The 25,469-nt window shown below is 40.6% G+C and overlaps 1 protein-coding gene across 2 annotated transcripts in view; it reads left to right on the top strand.

Moving 5' to 3' along the window:
* Positions 1-25,469, top strand: part of LOC143940359 (clathrin heavy chain 1-like) — a 253,280-nt gene that overhangs the window by 216,522 nt on the left and 11,289 nt on the right. Inside the window, exons 17-31 of one of the 2 annotated variants that reach the window (XM_077461619.1) lie at positions 1,986-2,220; positions 4,640-4,762; positions 6,783-6,928; positions 7,065-7,248; positions 7,364-7,556; positions 11,464-11,621; positions 12,390-12,554; positions 12,637-12,744; positions 12,975-13,142; positions 13,425-13,574; positions 13,658-13,789; positions 14,079-14,189; positions 16,584-16,754; positions 17,458-17,679; positions 24,746-24,821. In XM_077461619.1, coding sequence (XP_077317745.1) covers positions 1,986-2,220; positions 4,640-4,762; positions 6,783-6,928; positions 7,065-7,248; positions 7,364-7,556; positions 11,464-11,621; positions 12,390-12,554; positions 12,637-12,744; positions 12,975-13,142; positions 13,425-13,574; positions 13,658-13,789; positions 14,079-14,189; positions 16,584-16,754; positions 17,458-17,679; positions 24,746-24,821 — 2,342 coding nt within the window. The remainder of the gene's footprint in view (positions 1-1,985; positions 2,221-4,639; positions 4,763-6,782; positions 6,929-7,064; positions 7,249-7,363; positions 7,557-11,463; positions 11,622-12,389; positions 12,555-12,636; positions 12,745-12,974; positions 13,143-13,424; positions 13,575-13,657; positions 13,790-14,078; positions 14,190-16,583; positions 16,755-17,457; positions 17,680-24,745; positions 24,822-25,469) is intronic. The other variant, XM_077461620.1, reaches the window with a different exon arrangement.

The following is a 25,469-nucleotide window of genomic DNA, read 5'->3' as shown; positions in this document are numbered from 1 at the left end:
AAGGAGGCACCATTAGTAGTGCTATTCCAGGGGAAGCAGATTTAATTCTCTTTGGCAAAACTGCGCATTCTGTTTGTGTCCACATGCCGGGGCCAGGGACCCACAGGCATTTGCAGTGTATGCTCTGGGGATGCCATGGGATCAGTTCAAACTGATGCCTTTCCACCCCTCCAGACAGATTCTCCCTCTTCTGTTTTGCAGGATTGACATGGAGGGCATTCTGGTGATTTTGGGTTGGCTGCTGGTTCTAATTGCTTGCTTGTTTGTTGAAGACATTGTCCCAAGAGACAGAGGTCTTACTGGACTTTGTCATCCCTTCCCTCCTGAAGGCTAGGATATTGACTTCTCGGAAACTCTACCATTACACCTGACAGACCTAAATTGCTTTGTGCGAGTCGAGAAAAATAAAAACGACATGGCATGTGTTTTGTCCTTCCTCTTGTCCTGTCTGGATCCACATCTGTCTTAAGTACCATAAAATGGAAGATCTCAGCCATTTTGTTTCAGAGACCCTTGGTCTCTCACTCTGTCGTTTGAGGCCTTTGTACAAGGTGTCGCACACATGTCTCCCTCTGTATGTTCCCCTTCATCTCCATGGGACCTTAATCTGATTTTCTCGAACCTTCAGGACCTTATTTTGAACCTGTTAGGGATAGTCAATTGTCTGACCACACTCCCATGGTAGAGTTTCTCGTTGCTATCACCATAGTGTGGAGGGTCTCTGAGTTAGTGTTCTTATTTTGTATGAAGCTCTTCCTAGTGTTGCACAAGGACGAAGTTGTCCTGAACCCTAATTCATCCTTCCTCCCTAAAGTGGTCTCTTCCTTCCAACTCAACCAAGACATCATTATTCTTTCTTTGTTCTGTCTTCAACATCGCAATGCGCTTTCTCTCCACTGTCTCGTAGAGCTGCACAAATCGTGATCTCGATTCAACCTCTCTGACATCTCTTTTGCAGAGTTTGCCCATTCTTTCATATAACAATTGGAGAGACTTGGCTGTCAAAAGAAAACATCAGCAGTCTGCCACGTTTTTAAAATTGAACGTAACTAACTTCCTTCTTAGATCAAAGGGAAACTTCTGTGTGTAAAGAAGAAAATGGGGCAGTCTGCCAAGTTTTTAAACTAAGTGTAAATGCAGGAAGTTTAACCACTTAGTCTAAACCTTTTTCTGACATTTTGTTTCTTAAGGTAAAATCAATATTTTTTGCTAGAAAATTATTTGTAACCACCAAACATTTATGTATATTTTAGCAGTAACCCAAGGGAATAAAATGTCAATTGCTGCACTATTTTATGTCGCACTGTATTGGCCCAGCGGTCTTTCAAGCGCACTTTTTGGGAAAAAATACACTTCAATGAATAGAAGAAACGGTAAAGTTAGCCAAATTTTTTTGTTGTTTAATGTGAAACATGATCTTGCGCTGCGAGAATCGTGAACGAATCATGATCTATCTTCTAAGCAAAAAAGTTGTGATTCTCGTTTTAGCCAGAATCGTGCAGCTCTATTGTCTCGTTTAGGCAACGGTATTCCTTCTTGGGGCCTGCCTGTTTGTTTTTCCACCAATGCAAGGTGGCTCAGACAAGTTATGAATGGAGCCTACAACCCGAGAGTTAGGGTTCCTCCCTTTCCTATTAAAGCGTATTCTGCCAGATGTGTTAGTATTGCATGGGCTTTTCAGCATCACTTTCTCAGATATGCAAGGCTACCATCTGGGCATTCATCTTTTTTTAAGTGCTACCAGGTGAATGTTCAGGCCACAAGTTTTTCCGTTTGTCACATTGGCCTAATTACTGGTAGATCAAAATCTTATTTTCAATTCTATCTAACGTGCTTATTTTTTGTATGTAAATTATACGTCAAACTTTAGATTTGTGGGGGATGCTAGCCATGTGTAGAATTGCTACTCTTGTATTTGGCATTCAAATTTGTTACCTGCTACATTGGATGCTTTTCTTTAAACTCTCTTGTCTTTTCCAAATCAGGCTAAAACTACTCTTACCATGGCTGGAATCCAGAATCCATGAGGGCTGTGAGGAGCCAGCGACACACAATGCTCTGGCCAAAATCTACATTGACAGCAACAACAATCCTGAACGCTTCCTGCGGGAGAACCCTTTCTATGACAGCTGTGTTGTGGGCAAATACTGTGAAAAAAGGGACCCACACCTGGCTTGTGTAGCTTATGAGAGGGGTCAGTGTGACTTGGAGCTTATAAAGGTTAGTTCTGCTAGTAATTTAATATATATCACAAATTAATTGCAAAACGCTCTTCTCAGTTTTGGTTTGTTTCAGCATCAGAAGTGAGACTTGTTAGTGACAGTCTCCACCACCAAGCACACCAAAGACACCTACCATATAGCTGGACCTCAGAATCTAGGAGGTGAAGCCACGCATGTGTATGAAATTAAATCCATACTGGACTAGTGACACCATCAGCCACAATGCTGCCTACAATATGCTAGTGAACTTCCTCTACAGTGTACATGTTAAAAAGAGGAAGACTCCGAATGGTTCAGGGTAATCCAGGAATTTTATTAAAATACACAAAGTAAATGGCAAAAAGCACTGATGTGTCTTGCAGCACTGTATTATGAGCAGCATTGTGGCTGGTGGCTTTACTAATTCTGTATGAGGATAATTTCATACACAAGCGTGGCATGACTTTGCTTCTGAGGTCCAGCAATTTGGTAAGAGTCTTTGGTCATCTTGGTGGTTGAGAATGTTTCACTTGGGGCACTCAAGCAAGGCACAGTGGAGTGGAGGATTTTTAAATTCATTTGACACATTTGTTGGGACATTACTTCCACTAAAAGTTTGATGGGAACTGTTTTTTTGTTTTTGTTTTGGGGAGTGCTGCATGAAGAGGCGTTCCTGCAAAATAAGCAAACAGTGGCTAAATTCAATAGAATTCTTAGGTGGACTACTAGACGAATCATGAGCAAGGAGGAAAGAGGTCCTGATTTCCCATATGTAGATCTTTAGTTAAGCTGGCTATACTCTAGTAGAAACTTGAAGAACATTTGTTCAATTTTCTAATTGTTAGTGGATTCAAATTGACATTTGCAGCCTTGTCATGCAGCCTTATCGGGGTCATTTGCAGCCTTGTCAGGGTCATTTGCAGCCTTGTCAGGGTCATTTACAGCCTTGTCATGCAGCCTTGTCGGGGTCATTTACAGCCTTGTCGGGGTCATTTACAGCCTTGTCGGGGTCATTTACAGCCTTGTCGGGGGTCATTTACAGCCTTGTCATGTGCAGCCTTGTCATGTGCAGCCTTGTCATGTGCAGCCTTGTCATGTGCAGCCTTGTCATGTGCAGCCTTGTCATGTGCAGCCTTGTCATGTGCAGCCTTGTCATGTGCAGCCTTGTCATGTGCAGCCTTGTCGGGGGTCATGTGCAGCCTTGTCAGTGTCTTTTTCAGCTTTGCCATTTAAAAATGGCACAGAGAATGTCCGAAAGTGGCCAAAGGCGGCCGAAAGCCACCCACAGGCTCACAATCGGTGGGTGATTGGTGTCTAACACGCATCCACGATTTCCCCTTGATTTTAAGGGGGAAAAAGTGCGTGATATACACCGATAAATATGGTACTTTTGAACAACCTAAACCAACTTTAGGGTCTTCGCTGCATCTGTGTCCTTCATTCAGTACCACTGAGGGTGCAGAAGTCCGCCCTGACTCCATGTAATCCACAGAACAAAGAGAAAAATCTCAGCCACCGCACACCATACATGCCAAGCGTGTGGTAAGTGATGGCAGCTTCAGCCTAATGGCATCCAGGCCATGTCCCTCGACATGTTTGGCCCCACTCACAGGGCTTATTCATGGAGGTGAGGTTAGCGTTCCTTTAGTACACTCTGGGCTTGTATGGTGTGCGGTGGCTGAGATTTTACTCTATTTGTACTTTCAAATGACATTTGTCAAGTCATAGCATGTAGTGGGAACTTTTGTGACGAATATTCAAACGAATGTTTGTTTGCAAATGTACTAATGTATGGCCAGATTAAGATAGACTTCAGAATACTGTATCCAGTTCTGGAGACCTTACTTAAGGTCTTAGATTTAAAACGTATCAAGAGAGATTCTAGAAACCTAATAAGTAGAGTCTTGAGGAAAGGAGGGATTTGATTGGAACCTTTAAAAACATTAAGGGTGTAAATAAGATTCACAGAAACATTATTTTCACTACAAAGTGAAAAACAAGAACACAGGGAAATAATCCCAAACTAGCAGAAGGAAGAAAGCTCAAAACCAACTTTTGGAAAGTTGTATTTTTCAGAAAGAGTAGTGGATGCTTGGAACAGATTTCCAGCAGAGGTAGAGTGTTTGTCAAGAGTAAGTGAATTGAAACATGCTTGAGACAAACATATCTGTAATATTCAGTTATATTTATCTTTTACCCTTCTGGCTGTGCCACAGCCAGGCAAAGGTCTGCTAAATTCTCTGTAACATCAGACCAATGGAGAGTGCTACAGATATTTAAAGGAAGCAAATGTTTCTTAACCCAAGTCCCTGGGAGAAAAAACGTATCCACCCTAATGGTAAATTCAAAGAATTTTATCAGAATTTTATCAGTTTTAGGAAAGTTGCTTTTTTTTTTCCCCCTGTGAACTGAGAAGTAAATGATTCTCTCATTTTTAGGTGTGCAATGAAAACTCTTTGTTTAAGAGTGAAGCTCGTTACCTTGTGCGAAGGAAAGATGCTGACCTGTGGGCCAGTGTTCTTGAAGAAAATAATCCATTCAGACGACAGCTGATTGACCAGGTATATTAACTAACGCTAACTGTCTTTTTTTTTTTTTTTTTTTACATCCCTTAAAACAAATTTACTGTTAACCACTTCAGCCCCAGAAGATTTGGCTGCTCAATAACCCAGCCATTTTTTGCGATATGGCACTGCGTTGCTTTAACTGACAAATGCGCAGTCGTGCGATGCTGTACCCAAACAAAATCCCCCCCCCACACAAATGGAGCTTTCTCTTGGTGGTATTTGATTGCCTCTGCGGTTTTTGTTTTTTTCATTATCAACAAAACAAGACCTACAATTTTGGAAAAAAAAAACACAATTATCTACTTTTTGCTATAATATCCCACATTTTTTATCCAAATTTTTTCCTCATTTTAGATAAGTGTACACTAGGTGTGTTCTAACTGTAGGGGGATAGGACTCTCTAGGAGGGGAGAGAGATCGGTGTTCATACATAGTATGAACACACGCTCTGTCTCTACTACACACACCGATCCCGGTTCTCTCTCTGTCACGAGCGATTACGGGAGCCTGGGGCTCATAGCGCCCGCCAGCCACTCGCAGCGGCTCCTGACGCACACTGTGGGCGAGCGTGCCCCTAGAGGCCAAATTTCACTTCGCCCAGCTGCGCCATTCTGCTGCCGTAAAACTGTATGAATGGTGTATGAATTCACAACATATTTATATGTAAATAGTAGCTGTAATGAGGATTTTGTCTAGGTTAGTGGTTTAAGGTTGTGTACATATGCAGAATATACTAGAATTAAGTCATTTCTACTTCTCACAGAAGAAGATAGTACACACCTCCAAATTTCGTGCCTTCCTAACCAGTTTGTTTATCTACTAGAACCTTAAAACAAGTGTATCTAAATGTTCTTTGCAGAATCTTTCTTAAATATATACCATGTGAAAGTAGGTGAATGTACATGAGTGCTGTCATTTAGAGGGAGAGTATTACCCTTTGACTTTTTCAAACAAACGTAGTGCTTCACAACAAATCGTGTTTGTGAATGTAGCAGTCTTAATGATTTGTGTACAGTAAGAATTTAAAGTAGAATGTAGCTGATAGTTGGCTACATCCCTAAATTGCTAGTGTATAGAAAAAACCCTCACAAGTGGGACTTTAAAGTTGTAGCCTAGAATGCTTTATTTTTATAAAAATAAAAAACCTTTTGTTGTATCACAAAAAATATAAAAACATGCTGTACAGAGCTGAATTGGCTATTCAAAATATAGCTAAATAACTATAGTAAATCTTAGAAATCCCACTTGAAAACACCAAGCAGGATGCTCCAAATAACGCGCACCCAGCGCATTTCAAAATATGCTTTCGTATTCCTCTTCAGGGGTGTATAGAATGTAGAAAACAAGGAACTATGTTCTATAATGGAAACATAACATTAAGTATATTGCCAAAAATACAATATATTGCATATCAATTAACAGCATTTTTTATTTATATTTGTTATATCATCAATACCTGTTCACAGGAGATTAATGGTAGAGAGAAAAAGCCAAGGTTAAAAACATAAATAAATATGGGTAGTGTCCTCCATTCGCGGGGGGGGGGAGGGTTTTAGTGAGACCAGGGCAGCCAATCTGTGATCCACTGGGTTTGGTCGAAACCAGCATGGAAGAGTAATCACAAACCACTGTTTGAATATAAAAACTTATCTGTGGTTTTTATAATCACTCATATGTATGTTTAAAATATAGCTCCTTGTATTCTACATTCTATACACCCCTGAAGATGATTATGATGGCGACTTTCAGAATGTGTTGGGTGTGAGTTATTTGGAGCATTCTGCCTGGTGTTTTCAAGTGGGAATTCTGTGACTTACTATTGTAATTTACCTATATTTTGAATAGCCAATTCAGCTCTGTACAGCACATTTTTACATTTTTTGTGTACAGTAAGGGAACAGTTTGTCCTATGCATTGCAAATCAGGTTACGTTAAGATGATGGCACCTGTATCTGTGTTTGGTATATTGTTTTGTACATCTTCAGTACTTTGGCTGTATTTTTTTCCCACAAAGGTGGTGCAGACTGCTCTGTCAGAGACGCAGGATCCTGAAGAAGTGTCAGTGACTGTGAAAGCATTTATGACTGCTGATCTCCCTAATGAACTCATTGAGCTTCTTGAGAAGATAGTTTTGGACAACTCCGTGTTCAGTGAGCACAGGTCAGATGGGGAGGTAATAGAATTCTAGGAAAAGGATAGAAACATTGGTGGGTGGCATGGAAGGGCTAAAATTTGGCTATTTTGTAATAATGTAACATGCATAAATCATGTCTGTTGAGTGACTGTTTGCTTTCAGGAACCTGCAGAATCTATTGATACTAACCGCCATCAAGGCTGACCGAACACGTGTAATGGAGTATATCAACCGCTTAGATAACTATGATGCACCAGACATTGCTAACATTGCCATCAGCAACCAGCTGTTTGAGGAGGCCTTTGCTATCTTTAGGAAGTTTGATGTTAACACATCTGCCATACAGGTGAAGGAATTCATGGGTCATTTATCAAAAGTCTTATAAATATTGTAAAAGCAATACCTTGACATCAAAATGCTTTTGTTTAATGGTTGTTTCTCCCCTTCAACACATCTTGCAGGTATTGATTGAGCACATCGGAAATCTGGACCGTGCATATGAATTTGCAGAAAGATGCAATGAGCCAGCAGTATGGAGTCAGCTGGGTAGAGCACAGCTGCAGAAAGACTTGGTCAAGGAAGCTATTGACTCCTACATTAAAGCTGATGACCCCTCTGCGTATATGGAGGTGGTACAGGCAGCAAGCAAGAATGGTGAGTATTTTTAATACACACAAGGAAGAATTTGCAGTTGGAGGATAATTATTCATAAAAGATTTTCACAGGCCAATAAAATAAGCATTGCTATCCTATTAGGTATTGTATAAAACAAAATACCTAGCACAAAGCAATATAAATTTGTACTTGTACGTTAACCCACTGCTAACAGTGGCCTCACGGAAGTGGTCATGGAGACTGAGCTTTCACTGACATCTCTGGGTCTTGTACTAACAATTTAGAGCCAGGAGAATAGACCTTCATGTCCTATATCAAAATGATCCTTTCACTATTAAAAGCCAGATTACAGTTCCCTGACTGTCTTTTTCTCTCCTCAGCTTCTGGTGCTTCCACATATCCATGGCAATCCTAGAACTCAAAAGCTGCAGATAAATTTGCAGGGAGGAACCTGCTCCTCAAGCACTATATTGATTATTTTGCTTCTTCGTATATTTCAACAATGTCTTGCTGATGTTTTTTCAGCTGTTCCAGGATTGTTGGACCAGCAAGTTATTGTTTTCCTTTCTTTCACTAAAGGTTTCAGGGGTAAACCTGCTTTCAGTTCCAAAATTCAGAGGAGGCCTTCCTCCTATCCTGTATCTCAACACCTGAATTCTATTTGTTGTGTTGTATCTCCTGTAGACTTCCGCACTACCGCTCATCAAACACAACACATTTAACATAACACATTTAAGTGAATGGGACCACGTTGCAACCCTCCTGCAACTGTGTGCAATGCACATGGCTGCAGTGCAGTAGTCTGCCATTTGGGAGGTTAAACAGGTGGCCTTATGGCCGCCTCGCCGCCTGTTAAATGCTCTTTTGAATGCAGATTGCTCTTCAGAAAACAGCACAAGTGTAATCAACACCCTAATCATGGAGACTACTTTGCATTCATAGATATAAAGAATGCATATTTTACGAATGTATTTTTTCCCTATTTTTGATGGTGTGAGACTTTGGGGTATTCTCCAGGTGCCCTTTTGTGAACTGTGTTTTTGTTTTTCCTTTGATCAGTGAGGGGGTAGAACAGTGTTTAGCCATTGGCATCATCAAGGCTCAGGCATTTACCTTGTCTGCTCTTTATCAGTGTCTTCTAGCTGAAAACTCATTTATACTTTCTTTTACAAAAGATTTTCTTTGCAGAGTAATTCGAACAGGTAAGTTAGGAAAATAATGAGACGGTTACATTATATATAACAAGAACTGAGAAAAATCTCAACAAAGGGGTAAAAGAAGAGAATTGCAGAGAGTCTGAGCTCCATTTAGCATCATAACGAATGTCCAAAAGTCTCTGAGAGCGCTCAAGTTTCCTGGTTGTATTGTACAATGAATTAAATCAAAACGACTCGGGACACAATAGTTTTTCTAGGTTTTGGGATTTTAATTAAGGTTGAACATTCATATAGAGAAGTGCCCCCTCCATTTTTAGGGAATATGATCGCTGTAACCATCCACACCAAAACCCAGCCCTACAGCCTGGTGGGCTTTAAGGATGTGAATAGCTAGTAAGGGAAACGAAAACCAAAAAAATTTAATAGATAAAATGGAAGGCGGGGGGGAGAGGAAGAAATAAAAATTACAAAAAGAGGTCATCAAAGCGAGAGTAGCCGATTATTGAATCTGAGAGGTTGGGTGTATGCGATCCAGGGTTGCCAAACCTTGAGAAATATATCATGTGTATCCGTGGCTAATGTGGTCAACTTTTCATTGACCAGTAAAAAGATGCAAGGCCAACTGGTGCTCTGGGCAGAGCAGATCAGACCAACTATCAGCTTCTAAAGAAGGTCCGCGTAGGGGTCCCGTTTAATTTATTCATACTTTCTTTTAGGAAGTTACACGTTACTCCTGTTTGCCCCTCGCTCCCATTGTGAGTTTTAAACCTAATCTTAAAGCAGATCTCCAGGTTTCAATTAACTTTAAATAGTTTGTTTGAACCAAGCTGGTCCAAAATAACTATTTTCTTCACTAACAGTTGCAGTAGCTGAAAGTGCTGTGTAAACTGTACAGTCTCTGGATATATTTTGAAGATTTTCAGTTACACAGTTAAAATTTTGTAATGCCATTACAGGTACAGGAGTGGCACATAAGAAGGGGAAAATTAATTTTGGTCGTGAACATTCACCTGATGGTTCACATGCTCTAGTAAAGGTTTTATGTTGGCTCTACTGCTTCTCCTAAGTGCACTCTCAGATATTTGGGTCGTAGGACAGTGGGGATTGGGGGGAAGCAACACTATATTATGGTTTGGTCGTCAGTAAGCCTGTCTGTGTATCTGGAGGGGGTTTGAGAGGGGAACTCATGTATTGGAAAGTAGGGAAGAGGTAAAAGCAAGGAGAGGCGTGAGGTGTGAATAGGGTTTGCAAAAAAGAGCATAACAAAGAGAAGAAAAGGGAAGGGGTTGGGTGACGTTAATGTAGGCAAGAAGTTGTTATCCACTGTCATTGGCAATCCCTAGGATCTGTCGAGGTTCATTTTCTATTTTTCATCTCCAGACTGCTTGCTACAACTGGGAAGGTGTGAGGCGCGTAGAGGATATACCCTTAAAGGGGCGGGCCTTCGGTTGTTTTACGTGCCTCAAGTAAAATTTTTTTTTTTGTAGGTAGCATAATAACGCTATGTTGCTTAAAGCAGACCTTCACCTTAAATATAAATTTTGCTCCCCCTCCCCCAATAGCTCACATTTCAATAATATTTTTTTTTTCTTAAAGTGTACCCCAAAGGCAAAACGTTTTTTTTTTTGTTTTAGCTTTGGATAGTGGATAGGGATTAAAACACCTGTTGTGTTTTTGTTTTTTTCTGTCTGTCCCCCAATTAGTTGGAATTGCTCTTCCTATTAGTCCTGTGTACCGGTATCACAGAAAGTGGGAAAAATTAAATAAAATTTGGGTTGTCCCCAGAACAGGTATAGTGGCGATATCTTCCAATGTTCTGGTGACCCAACACTTGGGACTGCCTTACTTTAGAGGGATTTTCTCTCACTTCCTGTTTTGGCTATGGGATAGGTGAATGGAACTGTCCCCAAGATGACAAAACAAAACCTTTAAACCCTTACTTTTATCCAGAATGTAAAAAATAAAAACTTTTGCCTTTTAGTTCTACTTGAAGTTCCATAGGGGTTTTTGTGCCTGATGTTCTCACCAACAAACCCACTCCCAGAATTAGGGATTTGGATCCTCGCAGAGACCCTGCAGCACATCTGTACATGTTGCAGGTTGCCCAGTACATTTGTGAAGTTGAAGCAGTATTGAAAAGCAAAGCCTTTCCATGTCTGTACATGTGCGGAATCACACTGTGTGCATACGTACATGTGCTACAGGGCTCTACCAGGACCTCTAAGGCTGGCCAGAGACCTTCAGCACATCTGCATACCGAGGGGGTGGAGAGGTTACACAAAGCTAGAGGGGGACTGAAGTTCATCTTTATTCAAGCTGTGTCCCTCAATGGACTCCATAAAAAATAATTTGTAAGTACAAAAATCTGATTTTGCTACAAATAGTAACCAAGTAATTGCAGTAGCAAATGAAAAGTGAGAACAAACTGCAGGAAATTCTCTCTGAATAGGTACGATACACCCATAATTTGATAAAATAGCAAATGTATTGGTGAATAGTGGAGTATAAACTTTTTTAAACATGTAGTATTTTTTAACAAATTTTGAACAGTTAATGTGTTCCTTACAGGTTGTTCTGAGACCTAGTATGACCATTATCGTTTTCACGTTTTTGTTTTCCATACAGGATAATATTCGGATCATTATGCGTGCCAATGTGATACAGTGGCTTGTTACCTGCAAGATCAGTCTTTCTTATTGATTTTCTTGTTTTCTCTTCCTTTAATAAAATGGGTTGTGGCAACATGTGACATTTATGAAAGCAGGAATCTAAATTTGTACATTTCACAGGTAACTGGGAGGACTTGGTAAAATTCTTACAGATGGCAAGAAAGAAAGCCAGAGAATCGTATGTAGAGACGGAGCTGATATTTGCTTTGGCAAAAACAAATCGCCTCTCAGAGCTGGAGGAATTTGTCAGCAGTCCCAATAACGCCCATATTCAACAGGTCCTGTTCTCAATATTTACCTATACAGTAGAGCTGCACGATTCTGGCTAAAATGAGAATCACAATTTTTTTGCTTAGAAGAAAAGATCATGATTCTCTCACGATTCTCGCGGTGTATCATCTTTGAAATAAAAAAAAAAATGATATATATATATATATTTATTATAAAAGCAGAAGTGGGATTGCTGCACAAACAAAAGTAAATGTATTGATAAAATTTACATCACATCAGGTATAATTCAGGTATTAAGGCTATATATATATATATATATATATATATATATATATATATATATATATATATATATATATAATGTGTGTGTATGTATAATAATGTTTGGGGGTTCCAAGTAATTTTCTAGCAAAAAATATTGATTTTAAACTTAAGAAAGAAGTGTCAGAAAAATATTTAGACTTCCTGCATTTACACATGGTTGAAAGCTTGGCAGACTGCCCAGATTATTTGTTTACACAAGAAGTTCTTCCCCTTTGATCTAAGTAGTAAGCTGTTAAAATGTTTCAAGTTCTACACTTGGCAGATTGCCCAGGATGCTTTCTTTTGACAGCTGGGTGAGCAGATAATCTCTCCACTTGTTTATATGAAAGAATCGCCTACTCTCAGCAGAAGAGATGTGGGGGGGGGGGGGGGGGGGGGTGAATCGAGATTGTGGGTTTTTTTTAACGATTAATCGTGCAGCTCTACTATACAGCATTTTTGTTTTGTAAGATTTTTTGTGTTTTTACTTTCCTGCCTTTTATGAATTTTAGGTGGGAGATCGTTGTTATGAAGAAGGCATGTATGATGCTGCTAAACTACTTTACAACAATGTGTCAAATTTTGCCCGGTTGGCATCCACGCTGGTACACCTTGGTGAGTACCAGGCTGCTGTGGACAGTGCACGGAAGGCTAACAGTACCCGCACCTGGAAGGAGGTAAGAGAATCTTAATGTCAGGAGCACAATGCGGAAGCTTTCATGAATTGTATTATCACTGTTCTTTTTACTTCTTTTTAAGGTCTGTTTTGCATGTGTGGATGGTACAGAATTCCGTTTAGCACAGATGTGTGGCCTGCACATTGTGATACATGCTGATGAACTAGAGGAGCTGATCAGTTATTATCAAGTGAGTGCAGAACCATTACTTGTTTGAAGCATCATTTTATGATGCAATTTGTTTATTATTGATAATGCGAGGAGGTTCCCCACCTAGTTCAAGAACAGCTTTGCTAAGCCCTGTTTTCATTATGGATGGTTATGTAATGACATAAATCTAGTCCCTTTAAAGCCCTGTAATAAGTTATTGCCAATTTTATTTTATTTTTTCTGGTGATTGCTTTTCTGTTGTCTCTAAAGGACCGTGGCTATTTTGAGGAGCTAATTGCACTTCTAGAGGCAGCCCTGGGTTTGGAACGTGCACACATGGGTATGTTCACAGAGCTGGCCATTCTGTACTCCAAGTTCAAGCCTCAGAAAATGCGGGAGCATTTGGAGTTGTTCTGGTCTCGAGTCAACATCCCCAAAGTAAGAGATGAGTTTTTGAAAATTGATACATATCTTTATCAGATTTGTCCAGCACATGACCATTATTTATGAATCTTGATAAAGTTGGTTTTATTAAGCAGTATAAAAAAACAATGTGTCAAAATAAGTATATTGACACATTGGTTTTTATACTGCTTAATAAACCAACTTTATCAAGATCCACAAATAATGGTCATCTGATGTACAAAAATATTTTTATGTGCAGCCTTTCTGGGCAGCTATATTTGCTTATACGTGTTTTTTATACTTGCACTCTTTCAGGTTTTGCGTGCTGCAGAACAGGCCCACTTATGGGGCGAACTAGTTTTCCTGTATGATAAATATGAAGAATATGATAATGCAATTCTCACAATGATGAGTCATCCCACCACTGCCTGGAAAGAAGTACAGTTTAAGGATATTGTAACCAAGGTATTTTTTTTATCTTATGTTTTCCTAGTTTGGGCATAAGTGAAAAAAAAACAATATATAAATGATGTTCTTTATGGTTACAGGTTGCCAATGTAGAGCTGTATTACAAAGCCGTGCAGTTTTATCTGGAGTACAAGCCTTTGCTCATCAATGACCTTCTGTTGGTCTTATCCCCACGTTTGGACCACACACGAACAGTCAACTATTTTTCTAAGGTAATATATGGTGTGTTTTTATTTATTTATTTTTTAATTTACACCTTGCATTTATTACGTACAACTCTGCATATCTTATGCTTGTTTCCTGAAGGTATCTGTAGGGCAAAGAGAATTTTTAGGACTGTAGCTTTGCAGCCCTGTAGAGCTTTATCCAATGTTCTGCCTATACACATACAGCAAACATTGAACATTTTCCTTTCCTTTGTTCTTATAAACCTTTTAGGACACAGAGTAAATTTTTGTTTCAGTATTGCAGTGTTTTACTGACTTCTGACCTTACCCTTAGATGAACCAGTTACCTCTTGTTAAGCCGTATTTGCGCTCCGTTCAAAATCACAACAATAAATCTGTGAATGAAGCCCTCAACAACCTGCTGACAGAGGAGGAGGATTATCAGGTAACAAAGTAAACCGGAGTGATTAAATAATTACAGAACTTGATGCTACTATATCTTACCATGTTATCTGTCCATTATTACAAATCGCTTTCTTGGCATACTTTCTACAAAGGCATATTTGAAAAATTAAAGGTTAAGTTCCCCTTTGGGAACATGTTACCATTGCTGCAGTATCTCCCCGATCCCCCGCCTGTAGTGACAGCGAGCCAGGGATCTTCCCCCGATCTTGCTGATAAAACAAAAAAATAACTGCAGCCATGTGGGGCTCCTCCTGCCCAATCCACATCATTCAGAGTTCTGTAAATGGGAGAACTACAAGTACTACTTGTATGATGTGCAAGGAGACAGCTTACATACAGTTTTTTTAAAGCTCTGCATTGCATCTGCTGATCAAGGATGCAATGCTTTACAGGCTCCTTTTTTTTTTTTTTTTTACCTGCAAAAAGATGGGCATTATTCCTTTTTATTTTTTTAAAGGTCAATTTCTGCTTTAACCATTTTGTGACCAATGGTCATTGATGCCCACATGTCGAGACCAAATTTATCAGAAGTGTCAGGAAACGTAAAAAAAAAAAAAACATTGCGCGGGTAACATAAAAATAACAGTGTTCTGTTTTTATTATAGACTGACATATGGGCAAAAATGGAAAAATACAAATTCAATTTTTTTTCTTTTTATATAGTGCAACTTTGTTCGACTAAATTTGACAGTATTCTTCTGCAGGTGATCAATGGAGCCTTCAGCTTGCATATGGTTGCTATGTCAGAGTTGCACAATCTGGGTTCACTCTGGTTCCCCAGTCAGTGGGTAGGGCCCCCAGTTTTATTGATACCCAGTATTGAGGACAAGCAGACCTGCAAAGTTTCAGCTGCTTGTCCTTAAAGGGGAGCAAGTATACTAACATATGTGTGCCAAGGAACACTAATATAAGGCGACAGTTAAGTTTGACATTGTATCCGCATATCATAACTATGGAAAACAAGATCTTCATGTTAATGTACCCAGTAAAACAAGCTGGTAGACCAAGTCTGATTACTACTTGTGATGAAGATCTTAAATGCCTTAAGGAGTTTAGGACTTCGTGCATGTGAAATTCTATTGTTTAAATAGAACTCCAAGCAGATGTGAATGACAAACATGAATGCAGTAAGGGATTTATTAATAAATCATTAATTGTAGTGTTGCTTATTGCAGCCAGGTGAACAATAAACACTATTTTTTTTTCTTGGTTTCAACCTCTTGCAGCCCCCTATAAAGCAGCTTTCAGATAGGGGAGAGAGGGGCAGCACCGGGAGCCAGTCAGGTGTGTTACAAATGTGCTGACAAGGAACATGCTGATGGTAGTAGATAGCAAAGTGAGCAGATTGAAGACTTTATAATTGTATTGCTGCTTCTTCAATATCCAGTCAGCAAGCTAGGGGTACAGAGAGGACACCACTGTATTCTTTCAATAATTTATAACGCTAACATTGAAAGTGGTTTCATCCACTTGTCTGTACAGTGTGGCAGAGCTGTGTAAATCTCAGGAATAGATGAAAAGGAATGCAAATACTTGGTCAGGTAAACCACATCTCCCCATATATATTTTAGCTGATTGACTAGAGTTCAGCTTTAAAGAGTTAACATGTGAAAAAATTATTGAAGTGCTTAAGGCTGGGTTCACACCACTGCGGGTGGGAGACCCGGATGTGATTTGCACCGCACTGCAGTGCAAATCACATCCGATCTCTGTAGCGATGCGAGTTCAGCCATACAGATAGTATGGCTGAATTCGCATCGCACCCGCCGCAAACTCGCACAGGACCCTTTTTTTGGTCCACAGCAGAATCGGATCGCATGGGTGTTCACACCATGCGATCCGATTCCTGTCCGAGTTTGCAGATCACACTGCGATATACGGACTGATCTGGGGGTGTCATTAAGATTTCATTGACACTTCCAGCAGTCCGCATAGGGCAGTGTGAACTGCCAGCGGGAGGCATGTGATGCGGGAAAACGCCGTGGATTCGCGGCGTTCCCACATCGCTCCGGTGTGAACCCAGCCTAAAAGTGCAGCCACACTGTCATCATAATTATATTGGTGAGGGATGCAATCTGTACATCATGCTGGACATTTCCTCTGCCAAATTGTAAAGCAAAAAATAATCCTCTTGGAAAAACATCCTAATTATTATAATCCTTTTCTTTATGGGTTTTACATTTGTGTCAGCCCATTGGTACATTAATACAAAGTTACAGCGTTCTGCATTGGAATTGGATATTTTCTGATGCCACCCTTGAGCCATTCTCTGGTTTCAGAAAACAGTTGTGTAATAAATCAGAATGCACTAAATACTAAAGACTGCAGATATGCTCCTTTTGAACGCTAAAGCTAAACACTTGTCTGTCCATAGGGATTAAGAGCATCTATTGATGCTTATGATAACTTTGATAACATCAGCTTGGCACAGCGTCTGGAAAAACACGAGCTAATTGAGTTTCGTCGAATCGCAGCCTATCTATACAAGGGTAATAACCGCTGGAAGCAGAGTGTGGAGCTATGCAAAAAGGACCGCTTGTACAAGGTAAGATAAGGATTTCAGATCATATTGAACAGATTAAAAACACTTGTCCATGTAAGTACTGAAATAGATTTTTAGCCATAGTCCTTAACATAGCTATAACGTGTTATCTTTGTTGCTTGCCGTTATTATACAGTACATGTAGATTGTTACTCCTGTATATATTGTAGTTCTAGATAAAATATATAAATCCCCCCACCCCCCCTGTTTTCTTTGGTATACAACAGCCCGCTTAGATTTAAAGTAATGAGTATGCTGTTTATTGGTTCAGGGTTTTGACTTCCTGAACTTTGTCTTCTTTATTTTTTTAATTTAAGTTTTATTGAAACAAAGCATAACAAAAAAAAGTACACGTTCCAGAGTAAGTATAACACAAATACAGTGGAATAGTCTAAAAGTTCCATGGACCCCAACACGCCACAGCTCCCAATCTAAACAGGTCATGGTCATTACAGCAATGGCTAATATCTCAGATATAGTGTCGGGCCTAGCACTAATGTTAATAACATTAAGTACTAAGCAGTAGGCAGTTCAGGGCCAATTCCATTGGAGAGAGTCCCGGGGTATCTAGCCATTGGGCCCACATAATGTTGCATTTAATCACACATACCATGTATGCCTGAGTATCAACTTTATGGGCCTAGAAAAGGGCCCTACCTAAGCTGGGTTTTCACTTGTCAACTTCTATATGTACGTCTCTTCACAGGATGCCATGTTGTATGCTGCAGAGTCAAAAGACATTGAGCTAGCAGAGAAGCTGTTACAATGGTTTCTGGAGGAGGGAAAATGTGAATGCTTTGCAGCCACTCTGTTCACTTGCTATGATCTTCTGCATCCAGACATTGTATTAGAGCTGGCCTGGAGGCACAACATTATGGACTTTGCCATGCCTTACTTTATTCAGGTCATGCGAGAGTACTTGTCCAAGGTGTGTATAATCTATACAATGATAAGCAGTCTAACCAATAAAATTATAGCTTTAGAAACTACAACATGAAATTTAGTGGGACATCTTTTGATCTTATTTATAGAGTGAGATATGGTGCACTGATTGCCTTGAGCTTGGTTGTAGATATATCCTCAACACTTTTTTGTTTTTAAACAAAAGTAAAACTATTTTGGGAAAATATTGAAGCCTAGTTTCCTGTGTGTGTGGAAAAGAGTTACAAGCTTATTGGTATGTCGCCATTTGGAAGATTTTACATCACTTTCTGTTTCTGTGTCAGGGTGTCACACAGGTTAGGAATGACGTAAGGGTAAGCACATCTTTTAATGGTTTAAAAGTACCAAGGAGAAAGGGAAAGATTCCAGTAAAGAACTGACTGCTCTAGGCTTCAACAAAATGGTGGCCTCCACAAAGAAGAAACAGGAGCAATGCTTTAGGCAATTTACAGCACACGATAATGTTGGTAGCATAACTATTAATGTGCAATGTATGTTCTTTTGTTAAAGAACATTAATTGTTCTAAAACTGTTATAGGTAAAGTTCTGCTTTAATGGGTATGTTCAGTAAAAACATGATAAATTAGAATTGTTTGCCTGTTATCCCATTTTCACGCCTGACGGTTGCAGTGCAACAGTCTGACAGCAGATTTTGCCATTGGACCACCCTGTGCATCTGACCTGCAAGTCCAGTCTCTCCTTAGAATGATTGAGTTCCAACCTGGTGTTTGTGTGATTTAGATGAGGATCAGATCACATTTTATGGCAGATTATCACAGAAAAACAGTCCATTCCAAGAGGTTAACATGATTTTTCTTGCCACTATATGAACAGAGAACACAAACCTGTCTTTGACCAAGTTCTTTTAGAACACTTGCATCTGATGCCCCAAGGCTTATGGTTTTGTTTTGATGTTTTTTAGAAAATGCCAAATTGTTTCTCATCTCGTTTTGTGGTTAAAATCCTGATCTGCTGGACCTGCTTATAAAAGACACCTGTTCGGGGAATCCCTTGATAAATGCAGAAATTAAGTCACTGCTGGAAAGGTGCTTTAACCCCACAAGAAAAAAACTAAAGTCAGCCATACATGGATCGAAGTTCAACAGGTACTGGATGAATTTCGATCCATGTATGGGCACCCTGGATGTACACAAGTTAATCCATCGATTAACTTGTGTACAACCAGCCTGTCAGGTATTGCCTGAATGATTAGTGCCATAGGCTATAAGCTGGTCACCCTAATCACTGTATTCTTCCGGCAGGGAAGGCTCTCTGCTGGGAGAACATAATAGCTCTGTGGGAGGAATTCCCCCATCAACAGTGAATGTGTTGATGGTGGAATCGAGCCATTTTTTCCCTCCCACCTGTTGTGTAAGGAAAGAAAATTGTATAATCTGAGCTGCTTTAGGCTGGCCATACACAAAGCGAATTCCTTTCCGGCAACCACGGATTGCAGGAAAGAAACTTGATTCCCCCATCAACAGAGACAGTGTTGATGCGGGAATCCCTTCTGCCAAGCCATTGTCGTCTCCCGGTGGGGGAAGACAAAGATTATTGCTAATGGCCATAGCAACTGCTAGCGATTAATCTGTAAAACCCGTCATGCCGATTGTAACCAAATTGATCAACTTGGTACATTCAGCCTGCCCATACACTGCTCGAATCGGCCAGTTGAACCGGCCAAGATTACCGTGTATGGCCTGCCTTAGTCTCCTACTGCTACAGCTGCTACCTCTACTCAGCAAAATCTCTTTGCGCTGCACAGATTTCAACCTCCAAGCTACGAACCAAATCCACAGGCTTTCCCAAAAGCCCTCCTCACAATGGAGGGGTGTTCCCAGTCCTCGTTCGGAAGCTGCAAGGTCTGTCATTGCTTTTTTCAATCAAGGTGAAGTTGTGCATCAGTAGACATGCAAGATGCCTATCTACATTCTTCCCTTCACATCAGAACTGCATTTTGATGTGGGAGACCAACAATTCCAATTTGTAGCACTACTGTTCCAGCTCTTCTTTGCACCCTGAGTTTTCACAAATATGATTGCCCACTTGTTACTCTTCTTGGTACTCTTTACCTTCTACCTGGCGAACTTCTAGAAAAGGACTCCTCAGCCACAACCTTGTCAACCAATATCCAAAGGACGACTCGGTTCCTTCAAACATTTGACTATTTAATCAACTTTACAAAGTCTGGAGTACCTGGGCCTGATCTTCGACACACCCCAAGCCAATAAAATTTCCTTCCTCCAGAAAAAATAGCCTCCTAAAGGTCCCACTAGCAGACACAGATCCAAGAGGCATCCCTTTGATTTTGCATGAGGGCTCTGGACCTATTGGTAGCCTTTTGAGGAATTCCTTTTGCCCAGTTGCACTCCAGGTCACTCTAACTCCTACCGCCCCACCTCATGGATCAAACATGTTGTTTTGATGTTTTCGGGGTTGTCAAGGTCTACCTGGCAGCCTCAGCTTCTGTTTGCAAAACTGAGTACCGTTTTGTCTCACCTGCAGGTCCTTGTATATTACATCCAGCCTTCCACTCCACCATTACCAGGCAGAGCTGACAACTTATTTTGAGGGCCTATGTCCTTAACCGATTCCCGACTGCCTCACGCAAATATACTATGGGAGAAAGGCACGTACAGGCAGATTAACGTACCTGTACATGGATTCGATGTCAGTGGGGATACCCGTGATCCTCTCACAGGGAGGAAGAATGGGAAAATGCTAATGTAAACAAGCATTTCCCTGTTCTGCCTAATGACACTGATCACAGCTCCCTGTGATCATGAGCGGTGATCAGTGTCGTGTCGCATACACGTGTATACGCGTTTGCCTAGTCCGCAGCGTCCGGCCTCATGGACTAGGCCGAAGCTATGGCCTCGCCTAAAAATTCCTGCCCGCAGCACCTCAGGACCGGGAGTGGTGGTGGTGAAAAAAAAATTCAATTTTGAATAGATTTGATCTCTTAACTCGATTCAAGATTTAAATCGATTTTTTTCCCCGGCTCTAGGAAGAATACGTATCGGCCTAAACTGAGGAAAAAAATGTTTTTTTTTATATATTTTTGGGGGATATTTATATTCTAGAAAAAAGTCAAAAATTAGTTTTTTCAAAATTAGAGCTATTTTTTGTTTATAGTGCAAAAAATAAAAACCGCAGAGGTGATCAAACACCACCAAAAGAAAGCTCTATTTATGGGGAAAAAAATATGTAAATTTTGTTTGGGAGCTACGGCGTACGACCATGCAATTGTCAGTTAAAACGACGTGCCAAATTGCAAAAAACACTCTGGTCTTTGGCCAGCCAAATCGTCCGGGGCTTAAGTGGTTACTTCCCATCCAAACCAATTCTGACATTTCTCTCCTACATGTAAAATTCATAATTTTTTTGCTAGAAAATTACATAGAACCCACAAACATTATGTATGTTTTGTTTTTTTAGGAAAGACCCTAGAGAATACAGTGGCAGTCGTTTTTATTTTTTCAACTTTTTATCTCCCGCGCAGCAATTTTTCGAACACAATTTTTTTGGGGGAAAAAAAAAAAAAAGTTTCATGACAGGACACAGACCACAAAGAACCTCTAATTGGGACTTTAAAGGGCATAGCCAAGTATAAAAATAAAAAAGCTTAATTATACAATTTTGTACATATAAAAGATAGGTATACAAAAGTTAAAACCACCAAGGATGCGGTTGCCGCAAACAGTATGGACAGTTGATTGAAACAGATAATCAAGCATAAATTTCTATCTTCCATTCAATGGTGAACGCGTTTCGAAACAAGCATAAGCTAATTTCTTCTTCAGGGGGTACAAGATTATCCTGAATAAGTGTCCTTCTGTATAGCAAGGTAATAGAACTGAGACCATATCGTATACAATCCATGGAAGGAATGCTTTGCAACTGCATGCTACCAAGGATACACCGCCAGCGTGAGCCCAAACCCAGACGTTCCTCCTCCTGCTTGATGGTACTCAAGGCCAATTTCTGAGCCAAGCTTGATTGTAACATGGCCAATGGAGTATGCCAACAATGAGTGATGAAAGATATTGTAGGAGGTAGATTCCTGAGCTTTTAATATACCGGGAATTACTACTTCAGATAGACCCCTGTCGATAAAAGACCTGGTCCTGGAATGTTGCTAAAACCAGGGACCTTGAAGCAAGGCATTACACTGGTCCTTGAGTTAGATCTTTTTGATCTGGAAGGAAAAGCCCACACAGTGTCTGTCTGGCAAGAGTCCCGCTGCTTGGTACAGTTCAGAGCTATGGGACTGGAATACCAAATCTGTCCAGTTTGTTGAGCCTGGGGGATAAGCAGTTCACATCCAGAATCACCCACTTGTGACACAGGTCTCAAAATACTTCCTGATGTAGCCCCCTATTTAAGAACTGTGAAAATGTTGGAGTAAAACTCCTAGAACCTCTCTGTAGGGACAAGAGCAATAACTCCTTGCTGCAAACCATCTGTCGGAGCTGCATGGTGGTCTGCTAGTTTGTGCTCCAACACAGGCAAGTTGGACTACATAAAGCATAGCGGGGCACAGAGAAGAATTCTAGCTTGTGTAGCCTTCATGGAACCACTCCTCTTAAGCAAGAATCTATGATTCTTTCTGGCCAGGTGTCTTCAAACAGACAATGGAGGGGTGGTCTAGACTTTTACTGAGGTAAATGAGGTCTCTTTCTGTAGCATCTTTTTTTTTAGGCTTTACAAGCCTGTTCACATAAGCCCTAAGCGCTCCAAAGATAGAGAATCATTGTGAATAGAAGCTATATTCTAGAGTTTAGAATACAGACTGACACACTAACCTCAGCTACGGTAGGTTGCAGTGCAGGGCCTGCTAGTGAAAACAAGGAGAGTGCTTCCAAATATTTGTTAATGGGATCCTTAAACACACGGAGCATGCGCAACAGGAATGATCAGCGTTGTGTTAAGCCGGGACACCACTGGATCTACAGTGAGTATGGCCCTTTATATTAACCACTTCCCACCCGGCCAATGCATATATACGGCCGGGTGGGAGCCGTCTACTCCTGACAGGCCGTTCAGGAACGTCCTTCAGGAGTAGCGGGATCGCGCGCGCTCGCGCAGCGGCGCGATCCCGATGTGCTCGTGTCACCCGGACTCGGCAGGAGGGCTCTGTGATTGGCCCTCCTGATCACATGACGGCCGTGTCCAATCACGGCCGTCATGTGATGTAAACAAACAGCCGGTTGCTAGGCAATCGGCTCTCCTCTCCTCACACGGAAGTCACCGCTGAGGAGAGGAGAGCAGAACGCTGCAGCCGGCTGATGATCAGTGAGTATGGGCTGCTTTTTACAGCTTTTTACTCACTGATCATCAGTGTAGTGTAAACACACAACACACCACACAGTACAAACACAGTCCCCACATATGTCCCCAAAACACACATGTCCCCAAAACATACATGTCCCCAAATAATAAAAACACATGTCCCTAATAATAAAAACATGTCCCCCACATATGTCCCACTAAAATCACATGTCCCAATGATTATCTGCACACATATGTACGTGATCACCTGCACACATATGTACATGATCATTTGCGTACATATGTCCGTGATCACACAAACCAATTATTATACACTTAACGGAATTTTTTTTACCAAAAACATGTAGCAGAATACATTTTGGCTTAAATTTATGACAAAATTTGATTTTATTGGATTTCTTTTCAAATAGAAAATTTCCGCTATTTTTGCGCTTATATCGCAAAAAAAAAAACGAAGTCGTGAATAAATAACACCAAAATAAAGCTCTATTTGTGCGAACAAAATGATAACAATTTCATTTGGGTACAGTGTAGCATGACCGCGCAATTGTCACTGAAAGCGCTAGAGCGCTGAAAGCTGAAAATTGGGCTGGGAAGGAAGGGGGTGAAAGTGCCCTGTATTGTAGTGGTTAAAGGCTTCCTCAAGCAAATATTGCTCAATGTTTTGGAGGTGTGAACATTTCTCTGGATTTTTTCTGGAAACGTACAGAACACCTTGGCCTGGAGCATCTTCCCAAAAGGTTTTGGTTGTTTTAGGGCCTCTTTGGGATCCCAGACTATTAACAATGTTAGAGGAAGCTGTAAGCTGCTTCTCCTTTTTTAAGGCAGTGCACACAACATTATTAATAACTGAAATGGTTTCTTTAAGCTTGGGAGCTTTTCAGGATCAAAAATCCTATAACACAGATTTGTGTAACTGCTTCAGAGAACATCCACAGCAGAAGGGTCATAGATTGCTATGGCTTTTGGTATATCCGAAAGTGATTTGGGAGCAGAGGGCATTGACATATGCTTACATTCTTTGTGTTCAGAGTTTGTAATAACATTTCGAGTTGGCTCATAAATTCTTGCATAACTGAGGGAATTTCTCCCAGGATAAATCTGATGAAGGAGCCACAGCTGACAGTGCCAAGTGACTCTGAAGTGTAGGAACTCAAATAAGGGACAGTGGTCCAGGGTGTCTGGTAATTTTGTGAAAAGGAAGACTGCAGGCAGCTCTAGAACTATTAGTGGTTCCTGAGCTGGACAGAATCAATGCAGTGGGACATCTCTCTTTGCCAATAGAATATTACATGTTTCACTGCTTTAACAGCGACCTTTAAGATTAGAGTACCAAAAAAAAAAGTTGCATGCTCACAAACTGGCTGCCAAAAGCAGGAAAGGTTCAAATATCCAGTGGTGACCAGATCACTGTTGGAGGCAGCAAAGAAAAACTGAAGTGGTAGCCATGTTTCTTTCCAATCGCATTTTCGAGAAGAGTCTACCTCAAACTGAAAAGACGGGAGCAAATTGTAGAGTATGCACATGTGACACTCCACTTATTCACACCCTCTTAATTCCACAGCAATTTATCTTTCTGTGGAAACCAATGGAATAAAGTGGTGGATAGTAATGGAGCCTGACAGTTGCAATAAATGAAGAGTAAGGTGAAAGACTTCCTGTATCCATCAATAAACAAGAAAGAAATGTTTTTAGACTTAAATACTTCCCAGAATTCATTGCTTTGAAATATGTAAAACATTTGATGTGTCCTCTCCCAGGTTGACAAGTTGCATGCTGCAGAGAGTTTAAGAAAGGAGGAGGAGCAGGTGACAGAACCAACCCCTATAGTATTTGGTGAGTACCTTGTTTTCACCAGGTTTCAAATTCTCAAAAATTTTAATGCACCGTTCACATCTTGGCATTCTGATTTGCTGTGATTCGAAATAGCAGCAAATGGCTCTGTCCACATCTTGGTGTCCTGAATCGCGATTTTTCACTATTTTGAAACACTGGCGGAATCGCGGCGATTCTGCCCTTGATACAAAATACTGGCAAATCGTGGGATGCCCGTGCGTGCCCTGTCATTTGCAATGGCACCCCAATCGAGGCATGATTTTGCCATGATTTGTCGAGTGACAATTGTGCTAAAATCACACAATCGCAAACACATGACCCCCAAAATAAGCTCCTGTACTTCTTTTCAAGTGACAGTGAACACACGAGCACCCCGTGATTCTGTTTGCGTTATTTTACCGTGATTGCCGCCCGACAAATCGCAGCAAAATCGGCCGCAATTGGGGTGTCATTGGAAGAGACACAAGTAGTGCAGGAACTACTTTTGCAAATCGGTGCAGCGACACAAAATCAGTGTCGCACCCATTAGAACAGTATCATTGCCTCTCGCAAATTGCATGACATATCGCTCCAATGTGAACCTTGGCTTATATAGTAAAGGACACGGGGTTTTATTCATAGTTTATTGATTATATGCAGGCTATCCTT

The sequence above is a fragment of the Lithobates pipiens genome, unplaced genomic scaffold, assembly GCF_037356315.1.
Source record: "Lithobates pipiens isolate NorthernLeopardFrog02 unplaced genomic scaffold, aLitPip1_a1.2 Scaffold_3, whole genome shotgun sequence".
Taxonomy (NCBI): Eukaryota; Metazoa; Chordata; class Amphibia; order Anura; family Ranidae; genus Lithobates; species Lithobates pipiens.
The sequence above is the reverse complement of the archived record's forward strand: the minus strand, read 5'-3'. Positions and strand labels throughout refer to the sequence as shown.